Below are 24,603 nucleotides of genomic sequence, written 5' to 3'. Positions count from 1 at the left end.
GAAAAAGAGGTGAGCAATTGCTCTTGAAACAAAGTTGCAAGTTATAAAGCAACATGAAGCTGGTAAGCCTGTCAGTGTGATCGCACATGACTTACGAAGGAAAATTTAATATGGATGAGACGTTCTTATTTCAGAAAAAATGCTCGAACAGACATTCATCTACAAAAATCTAAAATCTATGCCTAGTTTCAAAGTTCTTAATGCCCGTTTCTGATTCTGTTACGGGTGTGGCTAGATATGAATTGAAACCATTTGTGATATGGCACAGTTAGAATCCATGAATCTTCAAAAAGATTAGGAAGCATACTCCCAGTTCATTATTGGAGCAATAAGAAGTCGTGGATTACTCAAAAATTGTTTGAGGATGCCTTAATCAACTGTTATGCAAGTGAAATAAAAAGCTATTGTGTGAAAGAAAATGTAGAATTTAAAATTTTATTAATTCTATATAATGCTCCAGGTCATTCATCTTATACGTCTTATAGCAGTGATCTTCACCAAATTCAAGGTCATGTTCTGCCTCCAAACACTACTTCATTGATCCAACCGATGAATCAAGGAGTTCTTGTAGTGTTTAAGGTTTATTATCTATGAAGAACTTTTTCACAAGCCATTTCTGCTACTGAAGTAAATGACCAGACTCTCATGTAATTCTGGAAAACATTCAATATTTATCATGCTATTAAAAATATTGCTGTGGCTTGGGACGAAGTGACCTCTCAATGTATGAGTGGCATATGGAAAAAGACATTAAAAATGTTTGTGCATGATTTTGGAAGTTTGTAATAGTTAGCCTAGCAAACAATCTGAATCTCGAAGTGAATGATGACGACATAATTCAACTCATAGAGGGTTCCCCCTGAAGAGTTGACAAACGAAGAATTGGTCGAACTGGAGGAACAACTGTTGCAGAACAGGAAAAATGAGAAAAGGAAGAGGTAGTTAAACAATTTACAGTGAAGGGTCTTGCAGAAATCTTTGCAATTAGCAATGTTTTCAGATTGGCTGAAGACATAGACCCCAAGGTTGAACGCTATTTAATAATAGAAACGAAAGTACATGATGCGCTTGCTTGCTATGAACAAATTTATGATGAAAGGAAGAAGAGGAATAAGCAAAGCACATTGGACATTTTCATCAAAAATCAAAGGTTACACCAGAAGAGCCACAGCCTGATCGTTCATACAGGGAAGCTAATGAAGATGTGATTGTGGAGGAAGATTTGGGTGATTATTCTTCTGTTTTATAGTGGCAGTAAAACACAGTACAGTTTTATAATAAGGTTTAAAAATTAAAATCACAGTATACTTATTATGGTTAAGTCCCTAATCCCTATAACTCTGTTGATTTAATGTATCGACTTACGTCCTGCCGGATGGAACGGAACCTGGACATAAATCGAGGAATGACTGTATATATATATATATATATATATATATATTTTTTTTTTTTTTTTTTTTTTAGTATGATAATTTTATTCTGCTCAAAATGAAATGATCATTTGGTAATTTTCATTACCTAAATCTACATCTTAAAAGCTACACAAAGAAACCACTTTTTCTGTTGCAAATAAGACCATATGACCAGAACCGAGAGAGTTACCATGATGACAACATTCCTTTGTATGTTTATGCTGTTTTTCCTGTAAATGGGAGACAACTGTCTCCCATCCACAGGATGTAATAAATATAATAAAATGTCTATTATATCTCTCTGAATACATTAGCAGAAGACAGCCTGTTCCACATATTTACCACATTCCATGAGAATAAACCTCGCATGCTTCTTAATTCACACCTTTACTTTGTTTCTTGGGATGACCTCAAGTTCTTTCCATTGGTTTACATGTTCTGTTCAGTTTTGTTTACAATTGTTTTTCTTCTATTAATTTTATTTTTAGTTATTTTAAAACATCTTCGTTCCTTATTTTGTCTGTTTATTTTGCAGTTCTTCTCCTAAATCTCTCATTTCACTTGTTTTTATTCTCTGTTTATCTTGTTCGTTTATTGCCCACAGTTTGCTGCAATATAATAATGTGGGCACTGCAAAAGTATTATATATTTTAAAGCATGTTTCTTTTGTATACACTTCAAAAGACAGGAGAGCAAGCTAGTTGTTTACTCAAGAAGTGACTCAAAGCATCATGAGGTAGCTGTGATACTGAAGACAGTTGGAAGGAGCCTTCTTAGTTATAACCCCGTTAATGATAGGATGCTTTCTATTAGACTTAAGGCTCATCCTACTAATGTATCAATTGTGGTAGTCATCATTTTCTTCTTCTTCTTTTCCTTCTTCAGGAGCATACACTCCAACAACTGTTAATTTTTTTTTATTTAATTTTAATTGCACTTCTAATATTCTTTCATTCCAGTGAAAGAACATTAGAATTGCAAGTGAATATTAGAAAATAACTCATTATACTCATATGTATAATTAGTTATTTTTTGCTTTAATTGATTTATAGATCCAAATCATTACACCAGCTTTTGCACATATTTGTTTGTCTACTCCACTATATATGATACGATAATTACTTGTTTCTTTTGTTCCTTAAAGGTTCTTTCTTTCTTTCTTTTTTCTCTGTAAAAACTGCAATTTCTATATTTTCTTCATTTAAAATTTTATCTAATTCTTCTTTATGTGCTATGCTTCTAATGTTCCATGTAGCATATTTCACCATGTTTTTCTTTTTCCAAATTTTCTTAATCTTTTCCAATTTGCAGTCATTTCCCATGTTTTCCATTCAATTTAGATTTCATTGAGACTTGAAAGTAATATGTGTTTCCCTATGTTGAATTACTAGCATGACGATAGGCAACCTAGTGGTGGGGCTGCCACCTTAAGGCAACTGGGCTTGCCTTATTTAGTAGATAATGGAAACTACAGGGGGTGCTTAAGGGTCAAAGCTGTATAACTGAGAGGAGACCTCCACATAGCCTTTAAAGGAATGTGGAGAACCGACCAGGGCTTCTGACCAAATGTCCAATCGTCACCCTCTTGTGGTGCACCCTGTTGGGTATCTACCTGGATACTGAACGAACGAGGATGGGCTGGCAATTTGGGATTTAGCCGACCAAATTGTATTCTTATTGGCTTAAACCAAAATACAAAATGATGGTACAACATGACAAAATTTCATTCTTGCTGGTTAAACAAGGCCCCTGTTGTTTTCGCCAGGAAACCAGGGCAAACTGCGAAAAGTCAGCTACTGGAACAAATCTGAAAACACACCCCAACTCAACATCACCAGAGTTAAAGATCGGTACTATCAACATAAGAAGCCTGAATGGCAAAGAAATGGAGCTAGCTGAGGAATTAGATAAATACCAAATCAACATAATAGGGTTGACTGAAACAAAAAAAGACAAAAGCTGGTGAGATCTTTCTGCAATAAATACAAAATGCGGTGACAATCAAGGAAAAGAAAGAGTAGCCATAGTATTCAACACTAAATATGAGGCTAATGTTCTTGAATGGCAGGCAGTCTCAAGTAGAGTGATGTGGGCAAATATCAGAATGGGGAACTGCACAATGAGACTTATTTCTGCCTATGGTCCCACAGAAGGTTCTACTAAGGTCGAAGTGGAGGAATTTTTTGAGGCTTTAGAGAAAGCAACTGACACAATGAAAAAGGAAAAGTTGTTCCTTGTTGGGGGATCTAAATAGCAGAGTAGGAAATGATTGTCAGACATACGGGAAAATTTGAAGAAAAGAGCAAAGCTAATAATAATGGCAAATATGTGTTGGATTTCTGCTCAGGACATAGACTGGTTATTACTAATACCATGTTCCAACATAAAAATTTGCAGAAATTCATATGGAGAGAAGATGCAAGGAATAAGAAAAGTCTCATTGACTATGTTATTGTTGATAGTGATGTTTTCTCCCTTGGGCAGAACACCAGAGTGTACAGAGGATTTCAAATTGGAAGTGATTACTATTTAGTCTTGAGCAGGATAAAATTGAATTTCATATTGAAAAGAAGAAATTTCATATTGAAAAGAAGACCATATAAGAAAGTTCTAAAGAGAATAAAAGTTGAGCAGCTCTCAGATGTGAACTGTAGACTAAAGTACACAAAGATTATTGAAGAAAAAATGAAAAAATTTGAGAACATGAACAGAACCCTGGAGATTCAGTGGCAAGCCTTGAAGAAAACTCTGATCGATTCAGCCAGAGAGGCATGTGGTGAAGTTGTCTGCAAGGATAGAAAAATCAGAACTCCATGATGGACACCAGAAGTTAAAGAAGAAAGCATATCAAAAGTTCCTGACAAATAAGTCAGCTTGTGCTCTAGAGAGTACAGAGACAAATGTAAGAAAGCTAAACACTGCATAAAACTAGCTAAGCAAAAGTCATGGGAGGACTTTGGCAAGAACATAGAAAATAAATATAAAGTAGATGGCAAAATATTCTGGAGGTTGTTGAAGAAGCTTAGAAATGGAGGAAAGAGTGCTGTAAAAGGAGTTCAAATGATAAAGGTGAAATGAAAACGGGAGAAAAAGATATCCTTCAAGTATGGAGTAATTACTTTGAAAAACTGCTGAATGAAACAAGCAGTGATGACAGCACAGTGGTAAAAAAACACTCATCAGGCATACAGTTAGGAATACATATCCATACTTGAAGTAGAAAAAGCCATCAAAGGCTTGAAATGTGGAAAGGCAGCAGGAGTAGATGATATTCGACCAGAAATGCTGAAGTATGGTGGTATAAAAGTCTTAAAGTGGCTGCACTGCATAGTTCAGAAGTCCTGGAGAGGGACAAATTCAGGATGATTGAAGTAGAGCTCTCATAGTATCCATATATAAAAAGGGAAATAAAACTGAATGTGAGAATTGCAGGAGTATTTCCCTACTGAGTGTTCCTGGTAAGATTTATGCAAGTATACTTGAGAAACGGTTGAGAAGAATTGTGGAAGAAAAGCTTGATGAAGAACAAAAGAAGAAAAGCTTGGTGAATTCAGAGCAAATAGAGGCTGTCAGGATCAGATCTTCACTTTACAACAAATAGTTGAGAAATCATGGGAATATAACAAAGAACGCTAAGTTTTGTAGAACTGGAAAAGGCATATGACAAGGGGCCAAGAGAGAAGCTATTCAATACGCTACAGTTATATGGTGTCAATGGGGCATTATATCAAGCAATACTTAGTCTTTATTTGAGTTGTAAGTCAGCAGTTAGAATTGAAGGAAGTACAGGAAGATGGTTTAATGTTAAATCTGGTGTGAGACAAGGATGTATATTATCCCCTCTGTTATTCATTATATACATGGATCACATTATGAAGAAAAGTGATATTAAACATGATATCAAAATTGGAGATGTTAATGTCAGCTCTTTGCTTTATGCAGACGATGTTATACTTCTAAATAAATCTGCTACAAGTCTGCAAGATTCCCTGACTAAATTGAATAACTGTTGTAATAGATATGGTATGAAGGTCAGTAATAAAAAGACAAAGACAATAAAAATAGACAGAATCATTGAAAATGTCAACTGCATTGTGAATGGAGAACCTGTAGAACAAGTAAAACATTTCAGCTACTTAGGCACGATTTTTAGTGAAGATGGAAATTAAATATGGAAATATACAACAGAATCAACAAAGATGGTATTGTAGGAAGTCAATTGAATGAATTCATATGGAATAAGAGAGAAATTAGTCTGAACACTAAATTAGCTATACAAGACAATGTTCAAACCAGTTTTAACTTATGGATCTGAGAGCTGGGTCAGAAGTAAAATGCTTGATCAAAGACTAGAGACCGTAGATATGAGATTTCTGAGAAAGATTAGCAGGATTGAACAGATGGCATCAATGGCAATATCATATTAAAAAAAGAGGATATTTGAAAGAACTTGACATTGTCAGCATCCAGGAAAATGCATTAGCAGAGCTAATCGCAGGTAGTATGGTCACTTAAACAGAATGGGCAAGGAAAGATTAGCAAAACAAGTGTTCTCTGCCAGGCTAGTAGGAAAACGACCCAGAGGAAGACCAAGATATAGGTGGATTGGTACGGTACAAAGTGCCTTAGACGATAGAAATATAAGATCTGATAATGTTGGAGTCTTGACAAGTAATAGACTGATTTGGAGGAAAATTGTATATAGGAAGTTAGTAATGATGTAAAGTTTTCATGTAGTACTATCATATCCTGTCCACCCCTTGAGGGTACATGGTAGGAATTTGATGATGATGGAAACTACAGTTTGAGAGAAAGAGTCACTCCCTGATCCTCGAATTGCTCTAATAGCACTATTGGGGAAAGGAGTAAGAAGTAAGAGAATGTAGAGGAAAGAATAGTAGAAGACCAGGCTACAGATATAATATATGAAGTGTATATTGTAGAAGTAAGATCAGGTCTAGCTTGAGTATCTTGGGTTTGCCATGCCCATACTCACCAATGTGAGCCCACCTCCTTTTTATTTTGAGCCCATACATGAGAGGTTGGTTGATCGATCTATAGTACATTAGTACCATATATAGGTAGTGGGTTGGGAAAGAAGAAACTTATTTACATTTGATTTAAAAGCATGTATATTGTATTCTTTGGGAAGCACATCAGGGGGAAGGCTGCTCCACGATACAGCAGTAGCTGGGATGAAGGAGGAGGAAAAGAAACTTGTTCTGTTGGTTTCAAGGTGTACTGTGAAGGGATGTTGGACAGCAGCTGAATATGTTCCAATGGGGAGAATTATTGATGCTATTTCAGTATCCCATTTCTGTCTGTCCATTCCTGTATTTACTCTGGACTGACTTCTCCATTACCTTGAAAACAACTGATATGCTGATTGGTCGGTAATTTGCTACATCAGTCTTGGAGCCTCCTTTAAGCAATGGAACTATTTTCTCCTCTTTCCCCACCCCCTTGGGCCAACCCATAGTCGAGACAGATTAAACAATGTAGTCAAAGGTGCTGATAATTCCCTAGTACCTTCACATATAACTTGAGCTGGTATACCATCTAATCCCATAGCTGTATTCACATCAAGATTCTGTAATATGCTATGCACCTCCATTTCATTTACCTCAGTTTCCATATAAGTTTTTGCTTCTCTCATTACTACAATATCTCCACCTGGATGATATACTCTTGCAGAGTGTTCACTTAGTACTTCCACTATTTCGAACTGATATCTCCATACCATTGACATTCATTAAAATCATTCTGCCATAAACATTCTTCCTTTTACTTGCAATATATCAAAAGAAAGAAAGAAAGAACTGTTTATGATTTTCTTTGGCCTGCACTGTTAATTTCCTTTCATACTCTGCTTTTGCCTTTCTTACCACACTGGTTACCTTTCTGTCCTGTGTTTTGTACTGTGGTTACCTTTCTGTCCTGTGCTTTGTACTGTGGTTACCTTTCTGTCCTGTGCATGCTGGTCACAAAGGTGACCAGCATGCACATGAACCTTGAAAATTCCTTTTTTTAAGCTCCAGCTTAATGATGATATTCATCCCTTTAATTCCCACTCGATTTGCCGCTGTCTGCCATTACTTCCCTCAAACATTCCTTTACCACTTCTCATGCACTATCAACAGCTAGCCCATGCAATTTCACATGTCACGGCACTAATCCAAGCAATCTCCTAAGCTTGTCACACTTACCAGTCCTGTAATTTCACATATTTAGCCACCTTCCAGTTCAAGACTATATGATCACTCTCACCAGTTGGTGGCAATGTGGTCATCTTGGTTATTATTATTATCAATAATAATATTAATTCTTACCTCTGACCTCCATGGAGTCAGAGACATTGTGGGAGGTACACACTATTGCACACAATGCTCATCCATCTGTGCTTTAAACTGATTCAATGTCACTCCTCTGCTCACACCCTCCTTATACAATTTTCAACGATGGCCTCTTGTTCTACCCCCTTCTTCCCTCCCATTCTATGAAAAATCTCTTTCATGTCAACCCAATAACCCCTGACTATCTTATATGAAGAAGGGGGTGGGATGTGATTGAGAATGACATCTCCCCCCTTTCTTTCTCCTATTCATGAGGCTCTGCAACTTACATTCTCTCAATCTGTACTCGTACTCCACATTCCATAGATGACCACCTTTGTGAATCTTCTCTGGACCCTTTCCAACATATCCTTATCATCATGAAAACCTGGTGACCAAATCTGTGCACAATAATCTATATGAGGCATAATCAAGGCTTTATACAATGGCATCAGAACATCTCTATTTCTGCATGTCAGAGTCCTCTGCATCATTGCCATTATCCAATGTTATGTCTTCACAACTTGTGCAAAGTGTCCTCCACTACCACTCCCAGATCTCTCATCTCTTCAACTTTAAAGTTCTCCCATCAAGTGTATACTCTGCATCCCATTGTTGTTTACCAAATCTCGAAACCTTACACTTTGCAACATTGAACTGATAGGTCCATTCACCTACCCATTCATGCAATCTATTCAAGTTCTCTTGTAAGGCCATTATAGACAAATATTTTAGGTGTTATACAAATTCTTTGATACAATTACTAGATCTCTCACCCTCTCTAGTATATTTCATCACATGCTACCTCAAGTAATTATTCCTTACTAATGCCATAAATTCCATTTCCTTTCTACCATGTGTCCTCTCCTCCTTCCAATCTTTGTTCATAATAATTACTCACCCTCCACTCATTCAGCTTATTTGCTGATGCATACTATCCCAATCATCCTTTACATCCACTGGTCTATAGGAGCATCTAATAGTATTTTGTTGTTGGTCTCTATCTCACACCAGACAGCCTCAAATGTGCCATTTTTACTGGCCTGCAGTTGAACTTCTAGTCTCTTTGGTTGTAGTTCATCAGCTATTATCAATACCACTCCACTCCTCATTCTTTTCTCTCTATCCTCCCTGAACACTATATCCTTCGCATTCTGTCGCACTAATTATATCATCTTTGGCCAGGATAAACTAACCAATGCCAAAACCTCCTCCTCCTCGTTCCGAATACTCATTAGTGTCAATTATCATTAGTGTACATAAAGTTCAAAAGCCCCTTAGGTCTACCAATATCCTGACACTTCATACTAATTATCCCATTCTGGTTTGTAACCAGTGGTACTAACTTAAGCATTTTATGCACATTCTTACACACAAACTGACTTATTTGCCAGGAACTTTTGATATTCTTTTTTCTTTTCCTTCAGTGCCTCTTTAACTTTGTGTGTCCACCAGGGAGTTCTTATTTTTCTATCCTTGCAGATAACCTCACCACATGCCTCTCTGGCAGAATCAATCAATGTTTTCTTCAGAGCTTGCCACTGAATCTCCAAGGTTTGATTCCTGTTTCATTTTTTCTTGAATAATGTTTGTATATTTTTGTCTACAGTTCACATCTGAGAGCTGCTGAACTTTTATTCGTTTTAAAACTTTCTTACAGGTTCTTCTTTTCAATATGAAATTCAATTTTATCCTGCTTAAGACTAAATGGTGATCATTTCCAATTTCAAATCCTCTGTACACTCTAGTGTTCTGCACCAGAGAGAAAACATCACTATCAACAATAATGTAGTCAATGAGACTTTTCTTATTCCTTGCCTCTTCTCTCCATGTGAATTTGTGCACATTTTTATGTTGGAACATGGTGTTAGTAATAACCAGTCCATCTGCATACCCAATAAACAGTCCCCCCCCCAAAAAAAACCTGTACTTTCCCTGATTTTGTACATCCACTTTCACTTCATTCAACAACACTTTTTCCAGACTCTGCCCATCCTTGTATAAGTCCATTTGCCTGTCAAACTCACTCCACGAATTCCACATTTTTCCTCCTGCAGAACCTATGCATAGAGTCATTTGCTATTATGGTCCTTCTCAGCTGAACTCTGTCATACTGCAGCAGCGATATGACAGAGTTGTCTGTCATGTCCTGTCTCATGCCATACTTTTCTCCTTTGAAATGATTCCTTCCAGCCAAAACAATCAACTCTTTTACTTGACCCTTTTGGGCTCTAATAGGCTTGCTAACATAATTAATTTTTGCACCTGAGAAGCACAATTTTGTCCATCTCTCACCAATCACACCTCTTATGATAGATTAGTACTATTGAACATGTGCTATTATGCGTTTGTGATAAATATCTGTTTAATATAAATTTCTATGTTTAATGTAAAAATAAATGAATAAAATAAAGGATGTTTGAGAAAGGGAGAGGTAGGCTGATTATACACAAATTAACCATGTTTGTGTATGTGGAGTTGTAAAATATTGTGTTATATTTATTGATTTGGCCACTGTAATGAGTATATGGAGAAAGAGAGAGAGAGAAACAGTCTGGGGGGTTTCAGATGGTTGGATTTCCTTCCCTCACAAACATAAAATTGAACCCAAACATTTGTTATACTAAATATATGAATTTGGACAGTTTGGGTTTATACTGGTAATATTAATTTGATCATCCTTCTTTGTGGTTTATCTTTTACTTAAATATTTCTGATAGTTATATTAATCCCGTATTTTAATTCTTCTGTTTTGTTTAAGTCAAACTCATTGTTGCATATTGTGCTCTTGAATTTCTTTAGATGTTATGAGATTATAATTATGTAATAATTAAAACTCAGAATATCTCTTAATTTTAAATACTAATATGGCTCTATTGAGATTAACTTGTTTTGGTATTTTAGAGGCAGTCTTCTCTTATGCCAGAACAGACTACAGCATCTGCTGCTACTCCTGAAGATGATGTTCAGTTTCAGTTATTTTTAAAATCCAGTGTTAATCATCTTGTAGCGCAAGTTCAGCAAGCAGACAGTAAATCCTCTGCTTTCCATGCTGAGGTCAGTTATGAATAAATGCATTTCCTAGACAATTTTAACTTCTGATTATTTAAAAAATTCATTTGATTAATTTTACTGCCATCAGCACTTGATCTATACAATGTACAGATCAAGTGCTGATCAATGTCTGTAGATAGTAGCTGACATTGTATTCATTCATACAGATGTCAATTATCATTATTTCCCATCTTCCATGAATATATAAAATAGTGAAGGTCTATCCTAGCACTGCCACTCTTGTCATGTTTTCTTTTTGATCCATTGCTCTGTGACTGATCAGTTAGCCAGTAGTTTTTGATTGTTAGCAGCCTGGATACTGTAATCAGCAGGATGCAAAATTGGATATTTCAATCTGTTGGTTATCCTAATTTAAAAAATAAAAATAAATAATAAATAAACTAGTTATAATTTGCATTATCAACAGAATAGATTTGTTTCTAATAAAGTAGGTCGGTTGGATCTAGTCTTTAGGTGGGAGATGTCATCATCTGGTGTGAGACACTGTTCTGCTTATTGGAGGCCTGAAGTGGCTTGAAAAAGTTCCATATTTGGTTTCTAGAGCAGGGTTTCCAGAACTGATATATATAAAAAAAAAAATACAATAATAATAAAAAAATATAAAATCGATAAAAAATTGAGGTGAAAAATCCTTAACCCACCCAATGGTATGAATGCATAGGTTCACAAATAAAATCTTTCATGGGTGGGAACCATATATAACAAAAAAAAAAGTCCCATTAGATGAAATATATTTCTTCTTTATATTAATTGAAGTATTTCAGTATTCTTTTATACTTTATTATTATTATATTTTTTATTTTATTTATTTTATTTTTTTTAAGATAAAGAATATGTATGATTTCTTATATGGGAAAAGTTCTTACATTAGTAAAAATGGTATCATTAGAAATTCTTCAACAGAATATCAAAGTGGTGTAGTTCACCAGACATAAAATAAATACTTATTAGTCCATTCATTAACAAACAGACTTACTATTTTTTATTACAAAATAATGTGTCTGTTTTTATACTCTGCTAACAGACAATGTCTTTCTTTTATAGAAAAACCTATTCCACAAGTCCTTTAAGTAATTTCAGGAAGCTGTGTATGTATATCATTAACACTTTCTTTCTCTCACATGCACATGTTTACAAAAATAACAAACTTCTGGAAAGGTGTTTGGATTGGTGATAAGAACTATCAGCACATAAATTTATAAAACTAAAGATTTTTAACAGATGCAGTCAACTATAGCAAACACTGTTATAACAAACTTGCTGATTATAGCAAACTACTGAAAAGCCCTAACCAAAGCCTTCTAGTTACAATGCTATGCTAAAATAAATTCATTATATCAAACTGTCCACTATAACAAATGATTTCTAGTGTCTATAAGTTGCTATAGTCAGAATCAACCGTAACAGATATGGTACTTGACTATAAAACAATAATTTATATTTGAATTCTTTCTTTTAAGGATAATTTAACCTTTATTTCATATTATTAATACTTGCTGATTTTCTTCTCATTTACATCCCAATTTTGTGGTAATGTTCATTCCACACTGTTTCATGTAAATTCTGGTAATTCATCAAGAGTAAATGTTGAAATCAGAAGGCTAAAAATAGTGGTGGAAATTGAAAATTGCAGTACATGTGAAGATTTTGAATCTGTTTAGTGTACGGTTGAAATTAATAGAATAGTGCCTCAAATACAGGTATTAAAAGACATTGTTTAGAAGAATATGGCTTGCTGCCAGCCTTTTTTGGCTATAACCATCTCATATAGAAGCATATGAAGTTCTATAAAGATGGACAGACGTTAGGTCTTAGTGAGCAAGACATCAAAATATTTTCCCTCTGAGCCCTTCAAGGAACATTGATTATGGAAGAGATACATCAACAAATGACAAACAAGATACCTAGGGAAAGTGTTGGTTAGGTGTCAACATATAATTGTGAAGTATGCATCAGAATAAATACATGCACTACACATATGGTATGTGTGCATGCCATTGATGTGTGCTAGTTATTACCCTAATGTTGGATATTGTAATTCGAAGAATTAAAAATAATAAAAAAAAAATATGTGGAATCATAAAGTGGGTGATTATGAGAACTCCATAGTCAACTAGCATCAATACCATGGGTTGATGAGCTGTGCAGAAGAGAAGTTTAACATGGGAGTTGACCAGGAAGCAACTGTATACCAAGAGTTAAGCAAATAAATAAAGTAGGAGTGAAATGGATGAACAGTAAAATCAGGCATGAGGAATATAAATATAGTGCAGGCTAGAAAACAACGTGCATGGTAAAGAAAATAAACAAACTTGCAGTATAGGAGATTGATCAATCAGGCTAAAGATAAGGGACGTCTTTTCTATATTGCAAGAAGCAACAGGAAGTATAATTATGAAAATGGGACACTGATGGATAGTTCTGGGGATGATCAGAAGGATAGAACCACCTTCATGGTCATACTGTAGCAGAGTGACCCTGGCAAGTGATGCAGCAAAGTTGTTAATGAGCAGTTTGGATATCACTAGTGTAAATTCATACTGGGCAACATGTAGAAGGGAGGCAGGTAATAGGGGAAGTATCAGGTGTTGATTGGGTCAGATGTGTTTAAGACTATGGGAATGGAAAAGAGTTAGCTGTGACCTTGAACTTGTTGTTTAATTAGTCTGTAATAGGAAATCAAGCATGATCAAATTATTAGAGAGATTGGGTAGGAATAAAATATTATGAATATAATACAAAATTAGGCTGATAGACATAGGATTGTTTATGATAGTCAGCATGAGTTTGTCAAGGGTAGATCTTTTAGTAGTTGCATTTTATGATAAGGAGACAAATGTGTTGGATAAAATTTATTTAGTGTTTGGCTAAGAAGAATACATGGATATGCCACCACACACACACACACACAAAAAGAAGGATGTACAAGACAATAAAATGTATAAAATAATACAATAATGTGAAGTAATACTGTAGTCTTATATACATATAAAAATATACAAATAAGCATAAATTAAAATTGAATGTCTAAGTTTGACAGCCAATCAACAGCATCTGTAGAAACTGTTATAAAGTCAGTTACAGGTCCCATAAAGGCTCTATGAGGGCAGTCAAATGTGATATGTTGTATAGATAAGATATTGGTTAAGAGAGATTCATATATGGTGAGGTTCTTCTACTTTACAAAGGCCTTTGATAGAGTACCTCATAATAGGTTAGTGTACAAGCTGCAAAAGATGGAAACGAATAACAGATTGGTTAGATTATTCATATTAAAGGTTTAATAGAGTGAAACAACTGAGAAAGGATTAAAAATAATATTTAACTCTCAACAATATGGTATCATTAAAACACTAACCAATGCAACTTATAACCGTTGTTCCAATGAGGCCTCTGTTGCAACTCAATAATATACACCACACACCACACCTTCCTATCTAATGGCTGAGATTCCCACAGCATCAAAAAATGATCAATCCTCCCCCCCCCCAACCTATGACCTTCTGTTCAGAAGGATTTTAGTAATGCCATCATCATCCCCTGTGCCTGAGGCACGCCAGGAAAATTGGTCAGAATCTTAGAAATACAACCTCTGTAGTTTCAAGTCCCATTTGAAACTAGCTACCCACTAAAACCAACTCCTCTCATTTCCTGGTGTATATAGAGTTTCCTGTTCCTGCCATTTGGTCTACTATGGACAGACAGGAAGATCAGCCACCATCTGCATAAAAGAACTATGGTCATGTAGATATATTTACATCTAGTGTCCTTGGTTAATGTGGCAGTCGTGCTTAGTTAGTCTAGAAAACGGGTTTTTAAATTTAAGTATAGTGTGGTTTTTTGTCTCAAATTGTGCTGCAGTTGTGCATCGGTTAGATACAAGTGTCCTTCAGTGGTGTTATTGTTAGAAACTGTGTTGTATATATTGTGTTTTCACTGCTGTTTGTTTCACTACTTCAACGTGTAAAGATGGCGTTCTACATGAAAGGCTGGCTCAGCGTTAGATTTTTTGCAATGGATGCATTGCGGAAACTGCTATATGTATGTGCTGAAGAATGTGAAGGATTTGTGGTCAGTCTGGCTAAATGAGAAGAACGCAAATGTCGGCATGTGAGAAGTGTCGGGATAGGCTGGAGCGTTTAGGAATGGAAGCTGACATTGCGACTGTAGCAGAAGAACTTTGGCGGGAGTTCATGAAATGAAAAATGACCTTCATCTTCTGCAGGGAATTGGAAGTGCTCAGTAAGGAGATATTGGAAGTTAAAACTGAGTTTAATGTGTTAAACAGAGAAATTAGGACTATAGAAATTAAAATAGCTGAAGTAACTAGAACAGGATTGCGTATGGGTGAGTCTTTGGTGAATGATGAAGTAATAAATAGTATGGGAGTGATTGGGAGTCAACAAAATAAAACCACAAGAGGTTTAGAAGAAACGAGATGTCGTGAGAGTGGGAGGGTAAGTAAAAGAGCGTTGAGTAATGAAACTGGGAGAGTCATGCTGAATAGTGTAGAAAATGAGTCGTGAGTGATGCTTGTGTGAACTTGAATGAAGTTAAGAGTGGTAAGATATATATATGGTGATTCTATGATTGAGGGTATGGAGAGCAGTATGCCTGAGGAGTGCTTTACTGGTGGGACAATAGAAAGAGTGGCCTTAGCAATAAAGAGAGGGCATGATGCAGACAAGATGATAGTTATGGTGTTTACAAATGACCTGAGTGGTGGTATAAATCAGGTAGAAAAAGATTTAAGAACATTGTTAGATATTGTGAAGAGGAAAAGTGTCAATGGGAGGATAGTGTGTGTGCTGCCTCGTTTTGATAATTACGAGTTAAGTAGACAAGCGATGATAATGAATGATATATTTCTAAGGTGAACTGGACTCTGGGATGTTGGTTGTTTAAGTGTGTTAAAGTTGTTTAAGTTGGTTTTCTCTGTTTACAGAAAACCCACCCACACTGGCAGATACATTCACCAGCAATCCCCCCCCCTCACAACAATATGGGGTGATAAAAACACTATATAACAGGGCAAAATTAATCTGCTCAGATGACAAGGCCCTGACTATTGAACTAAACCACATCCTCAACACTTTCTTAGCCAATGGCTATAACCCCAAAAAAATCCAAAAAATACTAAAACCTGTAAACCACAACCCCCCTCCCCCCCTCCACAATAAAGATTACACCAAGTCTATCACCATCCCCTACATCCAGGGCACCTCTGAAAAAATAACCAATATCCTCAAAAAATATGACCTTACTTCCTGTTACAGACCATATAAAAAGTTGGCATCCCTTATCCGCTCTACCAAAGACCAACCACTTCCCCTAGACCTACCTGGTGTATACCACGTCCCTTGCAGCTGCAAATTGTCCTACTTTGGCCAAACAGGCAGAACAACAAATATCAGGATTTCAGAACACCAAGACTACATCCGGTTTCACTAGTACAGCCACTCTGGGCTGGCAGACCATGCCTTAGATACCCACCATAAAATTCGTTGGAAGAAAACAAAAATAATCCATCGCAGCAAGTTTAAATACGAAAGATTATTCAAAGAATCTTCAGCTGCTCTAAAAAACGTTCCTAACCTCAACAAATTTGGGTGCATGAAACTGCCCCAAATTTGGGAGACTTTCATTATGAGAACTTCAGCCCAACTGCCAAGACTACCAAATTAGCCCGCAAGAGGGCACCATTAGGACTTTAGGAACAATATTAGTTTCTTGCTTTCTTCCTCATTTGCTTTGTGTTAGTTCCTGAGTGCACATACCATATCTTTATGTTCCCGAAGATGGCAATGTGACATTGCCGAAATATAGAAGTTATTCATTAAAGTTACCTTTAATTAATATACTTTATATGCGTTGTTAATTCCGTAAACTAATTACCAGTTACTTCACAAATCCTGAAAATTTAACAGAACATCTTGGTTGTTTTGTAGGGTAGGTAAATATAAATAATAAATAAAATAAATGAGTAAATCTACGTGTTAAGAATAAACAAACATTTATTGTCAAATGTTAATTATTAAAAACAAAACACATAAAAATAGTAAAATAAACTAGGGTATATATACTTATATTGCAAATTAAGTTCTTAATGACTCCAATGTTTTTGGGTTTTTGAATTACAAATTCTTTTGATATCAGGCAAAATATTAGAAAGTTAATTTCTCATATTTAGTGTAGTGTCGAGTCTGTTCCTGGACTTTGATTTGGTTGCAGCATAATATGAAACTCAGACATATTTATGCCTCTCATAAATATGTCATTGTAAAAGGAAGTAAAACGAGAATAGCTAGTTTTGACACCCTGGGGTACTCTTCTGTTAAATTTGTCCAGGAATCATTTATTGGCAGTTCCTTGTATTTTTGTTTTAAATCAGAGTCACTAATTAAGTCGATTAGATTTTCATTATCACTTGCGCTGAAGCCAGCTGGCTTAGCTGTCTGTAAATGGATTCAGAACCCAGGAATTGTCCTCACTGGATTTTAGAAAATATTGCAAAAGGGTTAAGTCATGCAAGTGTTCTAAAATTACGTTAGAAACTTCTTCATTTACTTTAGAATTTATTTCAATTAAAAATTCATGCAAGGTGGGAAAAACAATCAAAATTATTCTGTTCAACTGTAGAAATCCAGAATTGCAACTTCCTATCAAAAGATGCAATTTTATCTCTTGGATTAAAAATTGTAATATTCATTCCTTGTAATGATAAGTTAATTTCATTGCACTTTGTAAAAATATCTGCCAGCTATGCAAGACTCATCAACCATGAAGAATTTCTTAATAATTCAATAAAATTTTGTCCTAAATTATGTGACGTCAAGAAGACCATTAACTCACTACAAAGTTCAAAAAGCCTCAATAATGCTTTTCCTCTGGATAGCCATCTCACCTCAGTATATAATAAAAGTGCATTCTGTGCACTACCCATTTCATCCCACATAAGTTTAATCTGGATTGAAGTGGTCGAGATTTTACATAGTTGATCATTTTTACGGCTTCATCCAAAATAGTTTTTAAATATGTAGGAATTCTTTTTGTTACTAGTGCTTGTCTATGCAAAACACAATGACTTTTGGTGGCTCTTGTAGCTTCTTGCAGGATATGTGTTACAACTCCCTTCATCTTTCCTACCATTGCTTGAGCACCATCTGTACAAATATCAATACACTTTTCCCAACCGATTCCCTGTTTTGTAATATAATTATTAATACAGTTGAATATATCTTCTCTGGTAGTTTTTTCTTGTAGATATTCACACATGAATAAATCTTCTTCAATACTTTTATCAAATATGTAACGAACAAACACTATTAATACAGCGAGTCCTGCGACATCTGTAGATTCATCCATTTGCAATGAATATTCACTGCGAAGTCTAAGTCGATGAATTAGCTCTTTCTCTATGTCAGCAGAAAGATCTTTGATGCAGCATGAAACAGTATCATTTGATAATTGTACCACATCTATTTTTTTAGCAACCTGCTCGTTTAACATGCATGATACAATGTCTTTCACACAAGCTTAATGAGAGTCTCACCAATTGTATGAGCTTCATTATGAAGTGCAATGCGGTAACTCAAGCGAAAAGATGCCTCTGTTGCATTTTCAGTTGTAGCAATTGTAGCCATTTGAAGTTTAGATTTTTCTAGCGAGTTGTGTCGTCTCTTAAAAAAAACGTATGACTTTTCCTTTGTAATCGGTGTGTTTCGTTTCGAAGTGCCTACGAAGTTTAGCTGGAGCCAAAGAACTGTTTACTAGTATTTTATTAATAAAACACACATTGCATCAGGAGCATGTGTATTGCCAATACATGTAAATCCATAATTTAAATAACTTCCATCGTACTTCTGTTTTGGTCTATTCTTAGATGACTCTTGTTCTTTAATATTAGCTTTTGAAGAAACCACAGTTTGTAATTCCATATTTTCTCCAGTCATACGAGTAGATATGTCAGCAGAAGTACTTGCTCCTCCTTGTGTTAAAGTTCCTGTCTTTAAATTCCAATATTTCCAATATTTGTCAGAGCTATAATAAAAACAAATATAATTGTGTTGTAAAGGTAACTTTACTATGAAAAACAATAAGATTATAAATAAGAAATGTCGAATAATATAAAAGTAAATGAATAATGCAAAATAGAAAAGACTGCAACACACAAAAGTAAATATGAATTGTAACAATACTTGTAAGAAAAGTACTAAACTGTGTCAAATAATGTAAAAGCAATTGTAATAAGAATGATTTGATAAAATGTTCAGTAAAAAAAATTACACAGTTCGAAATAAATTAATTATAAAATTAGTTAAAAGAGTAAGAAGAATTCTTTTTTTAAAAGACAAGGGCCCGGTCCCAACAAATTTACTCATAAATACCTTTCCAAATTTTTTTAAAGTTCATACATTAACATAAGTATTAACAATTAATTATGGCCTAATCATAAAGAGTATTAGTACACTTATGTATACGGTGTGGCATGTTAACAAATATAAAATTACATTTAAATTAGTTATCAATCACTGGACTAATGAAATCTTGTAGCATGTTGTAGTTTCCTCAGGCAAACATCATTAAATTAATTTATGCTGATTTTCATTGACATATCCCATTTTGATCACCAAGTATATTTATTTATAATATTATTATAAGTACTTACGAGTGAATGCAGACTTTTTCTCCTGTGTGCTGGTAGTTTTCCCCTCCTTTTGTACATCTTGGAGATCTTTTGTAGGGTTGAAGTGGATGACTCACTATCTGTTCCATCACAAACACCTTCAGTAAGAGATATCTTAATACCAAAATTAAACAAAGTGCCTTATCTCTTATTCATATTAGAATTTAAATCTGTATCCCTATTACTTGTAAAAAAATCACGGCACTCCAGTTTCAGAACAAGCACTTACACACTGCAACATGAACTTGCAAAGAAAGTATTCAGTATTATTAGATTTGAGAACTGGATACAGACTACCTTGATCTTCAATTTCAGTGGAAAAATTTTCTTTAGACTTCCTTGCTGATTGGTCACTGACATTTGCAACACAGATGTCATTTCATTCAGTTTTGAGAACACGCCGCCCATTATTGTAATCGGCTTGCAGGCAATTTTTATGATCGGTCATAAATGGCGGTATTCTCTTTCCCGATTGTTGAAAGATTTCGATGTGTGAAAATTAATGATAATTCATGAATATTTCCATGTTTAAAAATATGCCGCTTGATCACTGACATTTGCTGCAATGTCATTTCCTTCAGTTTTGAGAACAGAGGCAAATATTTATAAAAATTTTTTTATAAATATTCCCTTTCTCAAAGGCTGAAAGGTTTTGATGTGTGAAAATTAACGATACACAGATGTTATTAGGCGTTCTGGGTCTGAGCTTTTCGACATATTCACAAATATTATTCTCAGAATATTTCTACTATAAAATATTTATTCATGAAAAATGCTTTGAAAACTAAAATGACAAATTCCAGAACTTCTCGTGCAACACCTATTCACCTTCTGTGGAACACTAGTTTGAGAAACCCTGCTATAAAGAATGCCAGAGAAGAAAATCCCCAGGACCTGATGGTCTAGGGATAGAACTTTATCGCAAGGCCTGGGATTTTATTTTCCCTATTCTAGTTACACTTTTTAATTCCTTTCTCTCATCAGGACACATACCAAATGAATTTGTAGCAAGCCATACTGTCTTCATTCCTAAACCTAACAGAGATCACACCTTAATCAGCAGCTGGAGACCTATTTCTCTATCTAATACTGACTACAATGCCATCTATCTGTCTTTCTTTCTCCTAATACTATCAGGCTCTCATGCACCCCTATACTAACTACTCTAGGCCTATGATGAGTAACACCCTTTACTTTTTTCACCTCAATAAAGGTCAAAATCGGTCTGGGTAGTGACTCTTCCCATAATGCATAGTGTTATAAGTGTATATAAGGATATGTGCTTTGCATTATGGTATATTAAGGCAAGCGATGTGAAGTCGCATGCTTCTATATATGAGTTTCCCAGTCATGAAGTTACTTCACATGCAAACTTTGTTTGCTTACATTTGGATAAAGGATTAAACCAAGAATGTAATTTCTTGGCATCTTTAATTTATAGTATATCTAATAGGATGCTGTTGTAGACCATGGAATGTGGATGGAGAGTACCAAAGGTGAAATATTTAAACAAATTATTGGACAAGTAAAAGGAAGATAATATTAACGGGAGATTTTAATTATAGGAATGTGGATTGGAAACAAGAAATAGTGTACAGTAACAAGAAGAGCGAATTTGTTGATTTTCTGCAGGATAACTATCTATCTAAAGCAACATGTGATGAAAGCTACACGAGGGTTTATCAGTGAGATTTGAGATCCTCACAGACTTTTAGCTTGGATAATGAGTGGAGTTCCAGTTTGAATATTGATAAATGCAGGATGTTGCACGTTGGGATACAGAGATATAAGGTTATGCACTGTTATTGGTGGAGCTGTATTTCAGGAAGTGGATGGTATTTGGAATCTTGGAATGGACTGAAGTTCCAAGGGCACATTGCAAATGTTGCAAAGACTGCACATTATATTGCTGCTATGATTAAAAAAAAAAAAAGTACATTGATATTCAGGGATGAGGCTGTGGTGGCAGTGCCTCTATATAAGGCATTGGTAATACCACATATGGACTATTGTGCTCAGCTTTTGACACCTAGTTTTCATTGTGATGTGGGAACACTAAAGGGGATCCAAAGACAAATGACATATCAGGACTCTGGATTGTTGGTTATGAAGGATTACAGAGGTTGGTGGATAGGAGGAAAAGAGAAGATATGATAGAGATCTTCAAGTTAGTTAAGGGATTCTATCAGTTTAATATAGAAGGAATTATAAAAAGATTTAATGTTAAGATGGGAATAATGAGAGGCCATCCTTGGAAGTTGTATAAAGATGTGGTAAAGAAGGGTGTATGGAGTAAATTTTTTACATGGAGAGTTGTTATTGATTGGAATTCATTACTGGAGTGCATTATGAATACAGGTAGTGTAAATAACTTCAAAGCTCATATTATGATAGCGATGTTGATGGTTGAGTGAGCCTCCAAGATAAATGTTGGCATCATGCAGGTTACCAAAATAATAATAATAATGAATATAAAAAAATGATAAAAACTTGCATAAAAACCTTATTTAATATCAAATTTTTGCCTAAGTATCATAGGCATCTTTAGTATGGGATCATAGAACAGCAAATAAACAATAACAGACAGTTCTAAAAAAACTCCACCTAAGTTACTAATGTGTTATGTGCCATCGTCATTTTCGACCTTTGGTGATCTTGTGAATGAACAAAGGCTATCCATTCCACTTTACCTCTTGTCCTTTCTTTCAGCAAATGCAAGTTCAAGTGGATAAGTTCCTTAATGTTGTCCATCCAACTGTTTTGAAATCTACCTCTCCTTCTCATGCCTTCATTCTTTCCCAGCATAACTGTCTTTTCCAATGATTCATCTGCTTGCATAATATGTCTAAAGTACACAAACTTCTGTTTAGCGATCATTCTGTCTTTATACGCTCTAAAACTTTCTTATTAGTCATCTTTGCAGTCTGTCGGATTCTTAATAGTCTTCTCTGTGCCCATAATTCAAATGAATCAATTCGCTTTCTTTCTTTTAATAATCCAACATACACTTCACTACTGGAAATACCATTGCTATGATGTGGCCTTACTCAGACCTCTGTCTTTCATAATTTTTGTCAGGTTTAACATAGCTTTTTTTTCCCCGTGGCTATCCTTCTTTTTATTTCATCTTCACATTTACAATTTTTCTTATCTCCCTCTATTATAAATTCATCTAAATTGCCAGAAACCATCACTTTTGTTTTCCTGATATTTTAATTAAGCCTGGCTTTGTCACTTTCCCTCTTATCCAATAGAATCAACCATTCCAGATCTTCCTTAGTTTCTGCTTGTATCATCTGCATATCACAAATTATTTATTTTTCTGCCACCCATCTTAATTCCAGCTGGGTCTTTGTCTAAGTCAGCCATTCTCATAATATATTCACTATAAATGTTAAAAAGATAGGGTGAAGTATACAACTCTACTGCACCTCTTTTTTCACTTGAACACTGTCTGTTTATCCAAAGGCTGTTTTTACTGAAGCTTCTTGGTTGTTGTATAGCTCTCTTATCGAGAGAATTAAATGTTCAGCTTGGATCAGCTCAGCTCAGATGCTCAAAAATTCTTAAATTAAACAGCAAATGCCACAAAGAAATTAAAATTGATCAACATACAGTAGATGTTAAGAATTTTATATACGTGGTAGCTGATGTTGATACTGAAGATGCAACTGATAGGGATATAATGCAAAGATTGACAAAAGCAAATACCCCTTTCAGAAAATTAAATGATATATGGTAATCATCCAAATATTATAATAAAACCAAAATAAGATCTTCAGTAGCAATGTTACAACAATATTATTATTTGGATTAAAGACATGGAATTTGACCAAAAAACAAACAATCATTATCCTTTCAGGGATTTTGGCCCAGTGGCCTGTTCCAGTCTTATTCCATCTTTTCCTTGGTCATCCCTGACTTCTACATCCTCCAGCTGTAATCAAAGTATTTTTTAGGTAGTCTTTAACTGTTCAATCCACTTCTTTTGGTATTTATATACTTTGTCCAATACTGAGTCTGTTTTTAGTCTTTACATATTTCTATGCTTCTTTTTTTTTCTGTCCCAGAGAGTATAGTCTGCTATCTTTCATAGGAATTTCACTTCTCTAGATTTTGTTATTTTTCTTCTGCAATTTTTATTGTCCATAATTCACTTCCATACAGTAGAGAAGGTCTTGCCAAAATTTTATCAACTCTTATTCTTGTATGCTTTTGAGCTTGGTTAGGTTTGAAAATATTATTGATTATTCCTGTTATCTTTAGTCATCATCATGCTTGTCAAGGATTTAGGCCTAGAGTGGCCTGTTCTGGTTAGAAGTCATCATTGAATCTCTTAAGAGGATGTCCTGGTTTTCTTTTTCCTAATGGTTTGTAATTTAAAGCTTGTTTTGGTAATCTTTCTGTTTTCATTCTATCAACGTGTTCCATCCATTTGTTTATATTTTTAAATTTTTTCTATTACTGATTCCTGGTTTAATTCTTTCATAATTTCTTCATTTCTTTTGTTATCGAATAGAGTATACTTTGCAGTTTTTCTCATAGACTTCATTTCAGCTGTTATTAATCTTTGTTTGTCTTTGTTTTATTGTTCAGATTTCACTTCCATACAATAGGACTGGTAGGGGCTAATGTATTGTATACGTTTAGTCTGGTTTATTTTTGTACTAGGTTAGGTTTAAATATAGAGTTAATTACACCTGTAAATATATTGCAATTTTTAGGTTTATATCTTTTTCGATAATATTTGGCTATCTCATTTAAATTTAAAATATCTTTCTGTAAATTATCTTCAGAATTTGTAATTATTATTTGGTCATCAGCAAAAAGGAGTGTGTTTAATTTCACAGTATGAGAAAGTGTAATACCTTGATGGAAATTTTTATTCCATTTTATTATTATTTCATTTAGATAAATATTAAAAAGAGTTGCTGAAAGGGGACATCCCTGTCTATCTCTCTCATATATGATAGCTCATGATTCAATCTTATTTGTATTTGATTATTTTCATATAAACTTATGATAGCTTTTAGAATATTATTTGGTATTTATCTTTCTTTTAATATGTTAAATAAAACTTCTTTTAACTTGTCAAATG

The 24,603-nt window shown here is 34.7% G+C and overlaps 1 protein-coding gene across 1 annotated transcript in view; it reads left to right on the top strand.

Annotated features, from left to right (window-relative positions):
• LOC150097388 (protein phosphatase 1 regulatory subunit 21-like) overlaps positions 1–24,603 on the top strand; it is a 505,584-nt gene that overhangs the window by 430,853 nt on the left and 50,128 nt on the right. Inside the window, exon 19 of the mRNA XM_090407251.1 lies at positions 10,649–10,801. Coding sequence (XP_090263377.1) covers positions 10,649–10,801 — 153 coding nt within the window. The remainder of the gene's footprint in view (positions 1–10,648; positions 10,802–24,603) is intronic.

This window comes from Typopeltis vanoorti, chromosome 17, assembly GCF_054136105.1.
Source record: "Typopeltis vanoorti isolate ZY-2024b chromosome 17, IOZ_Tvanoo_1.0, whole genome shotgun sequence".
Classification (NCBI taxonomy): domain Eukaryota; kingdom Metazoa; phylum Arthropoda; class Arachnida; order Uropygi; family Thelyphonidae; genus Typopeltis; species Typopeltis vanoorti.
Note: the sequence above shows the minus strand (reverse complement) of the source record. Positions and strands in the feature narration are given on the sequence as shown.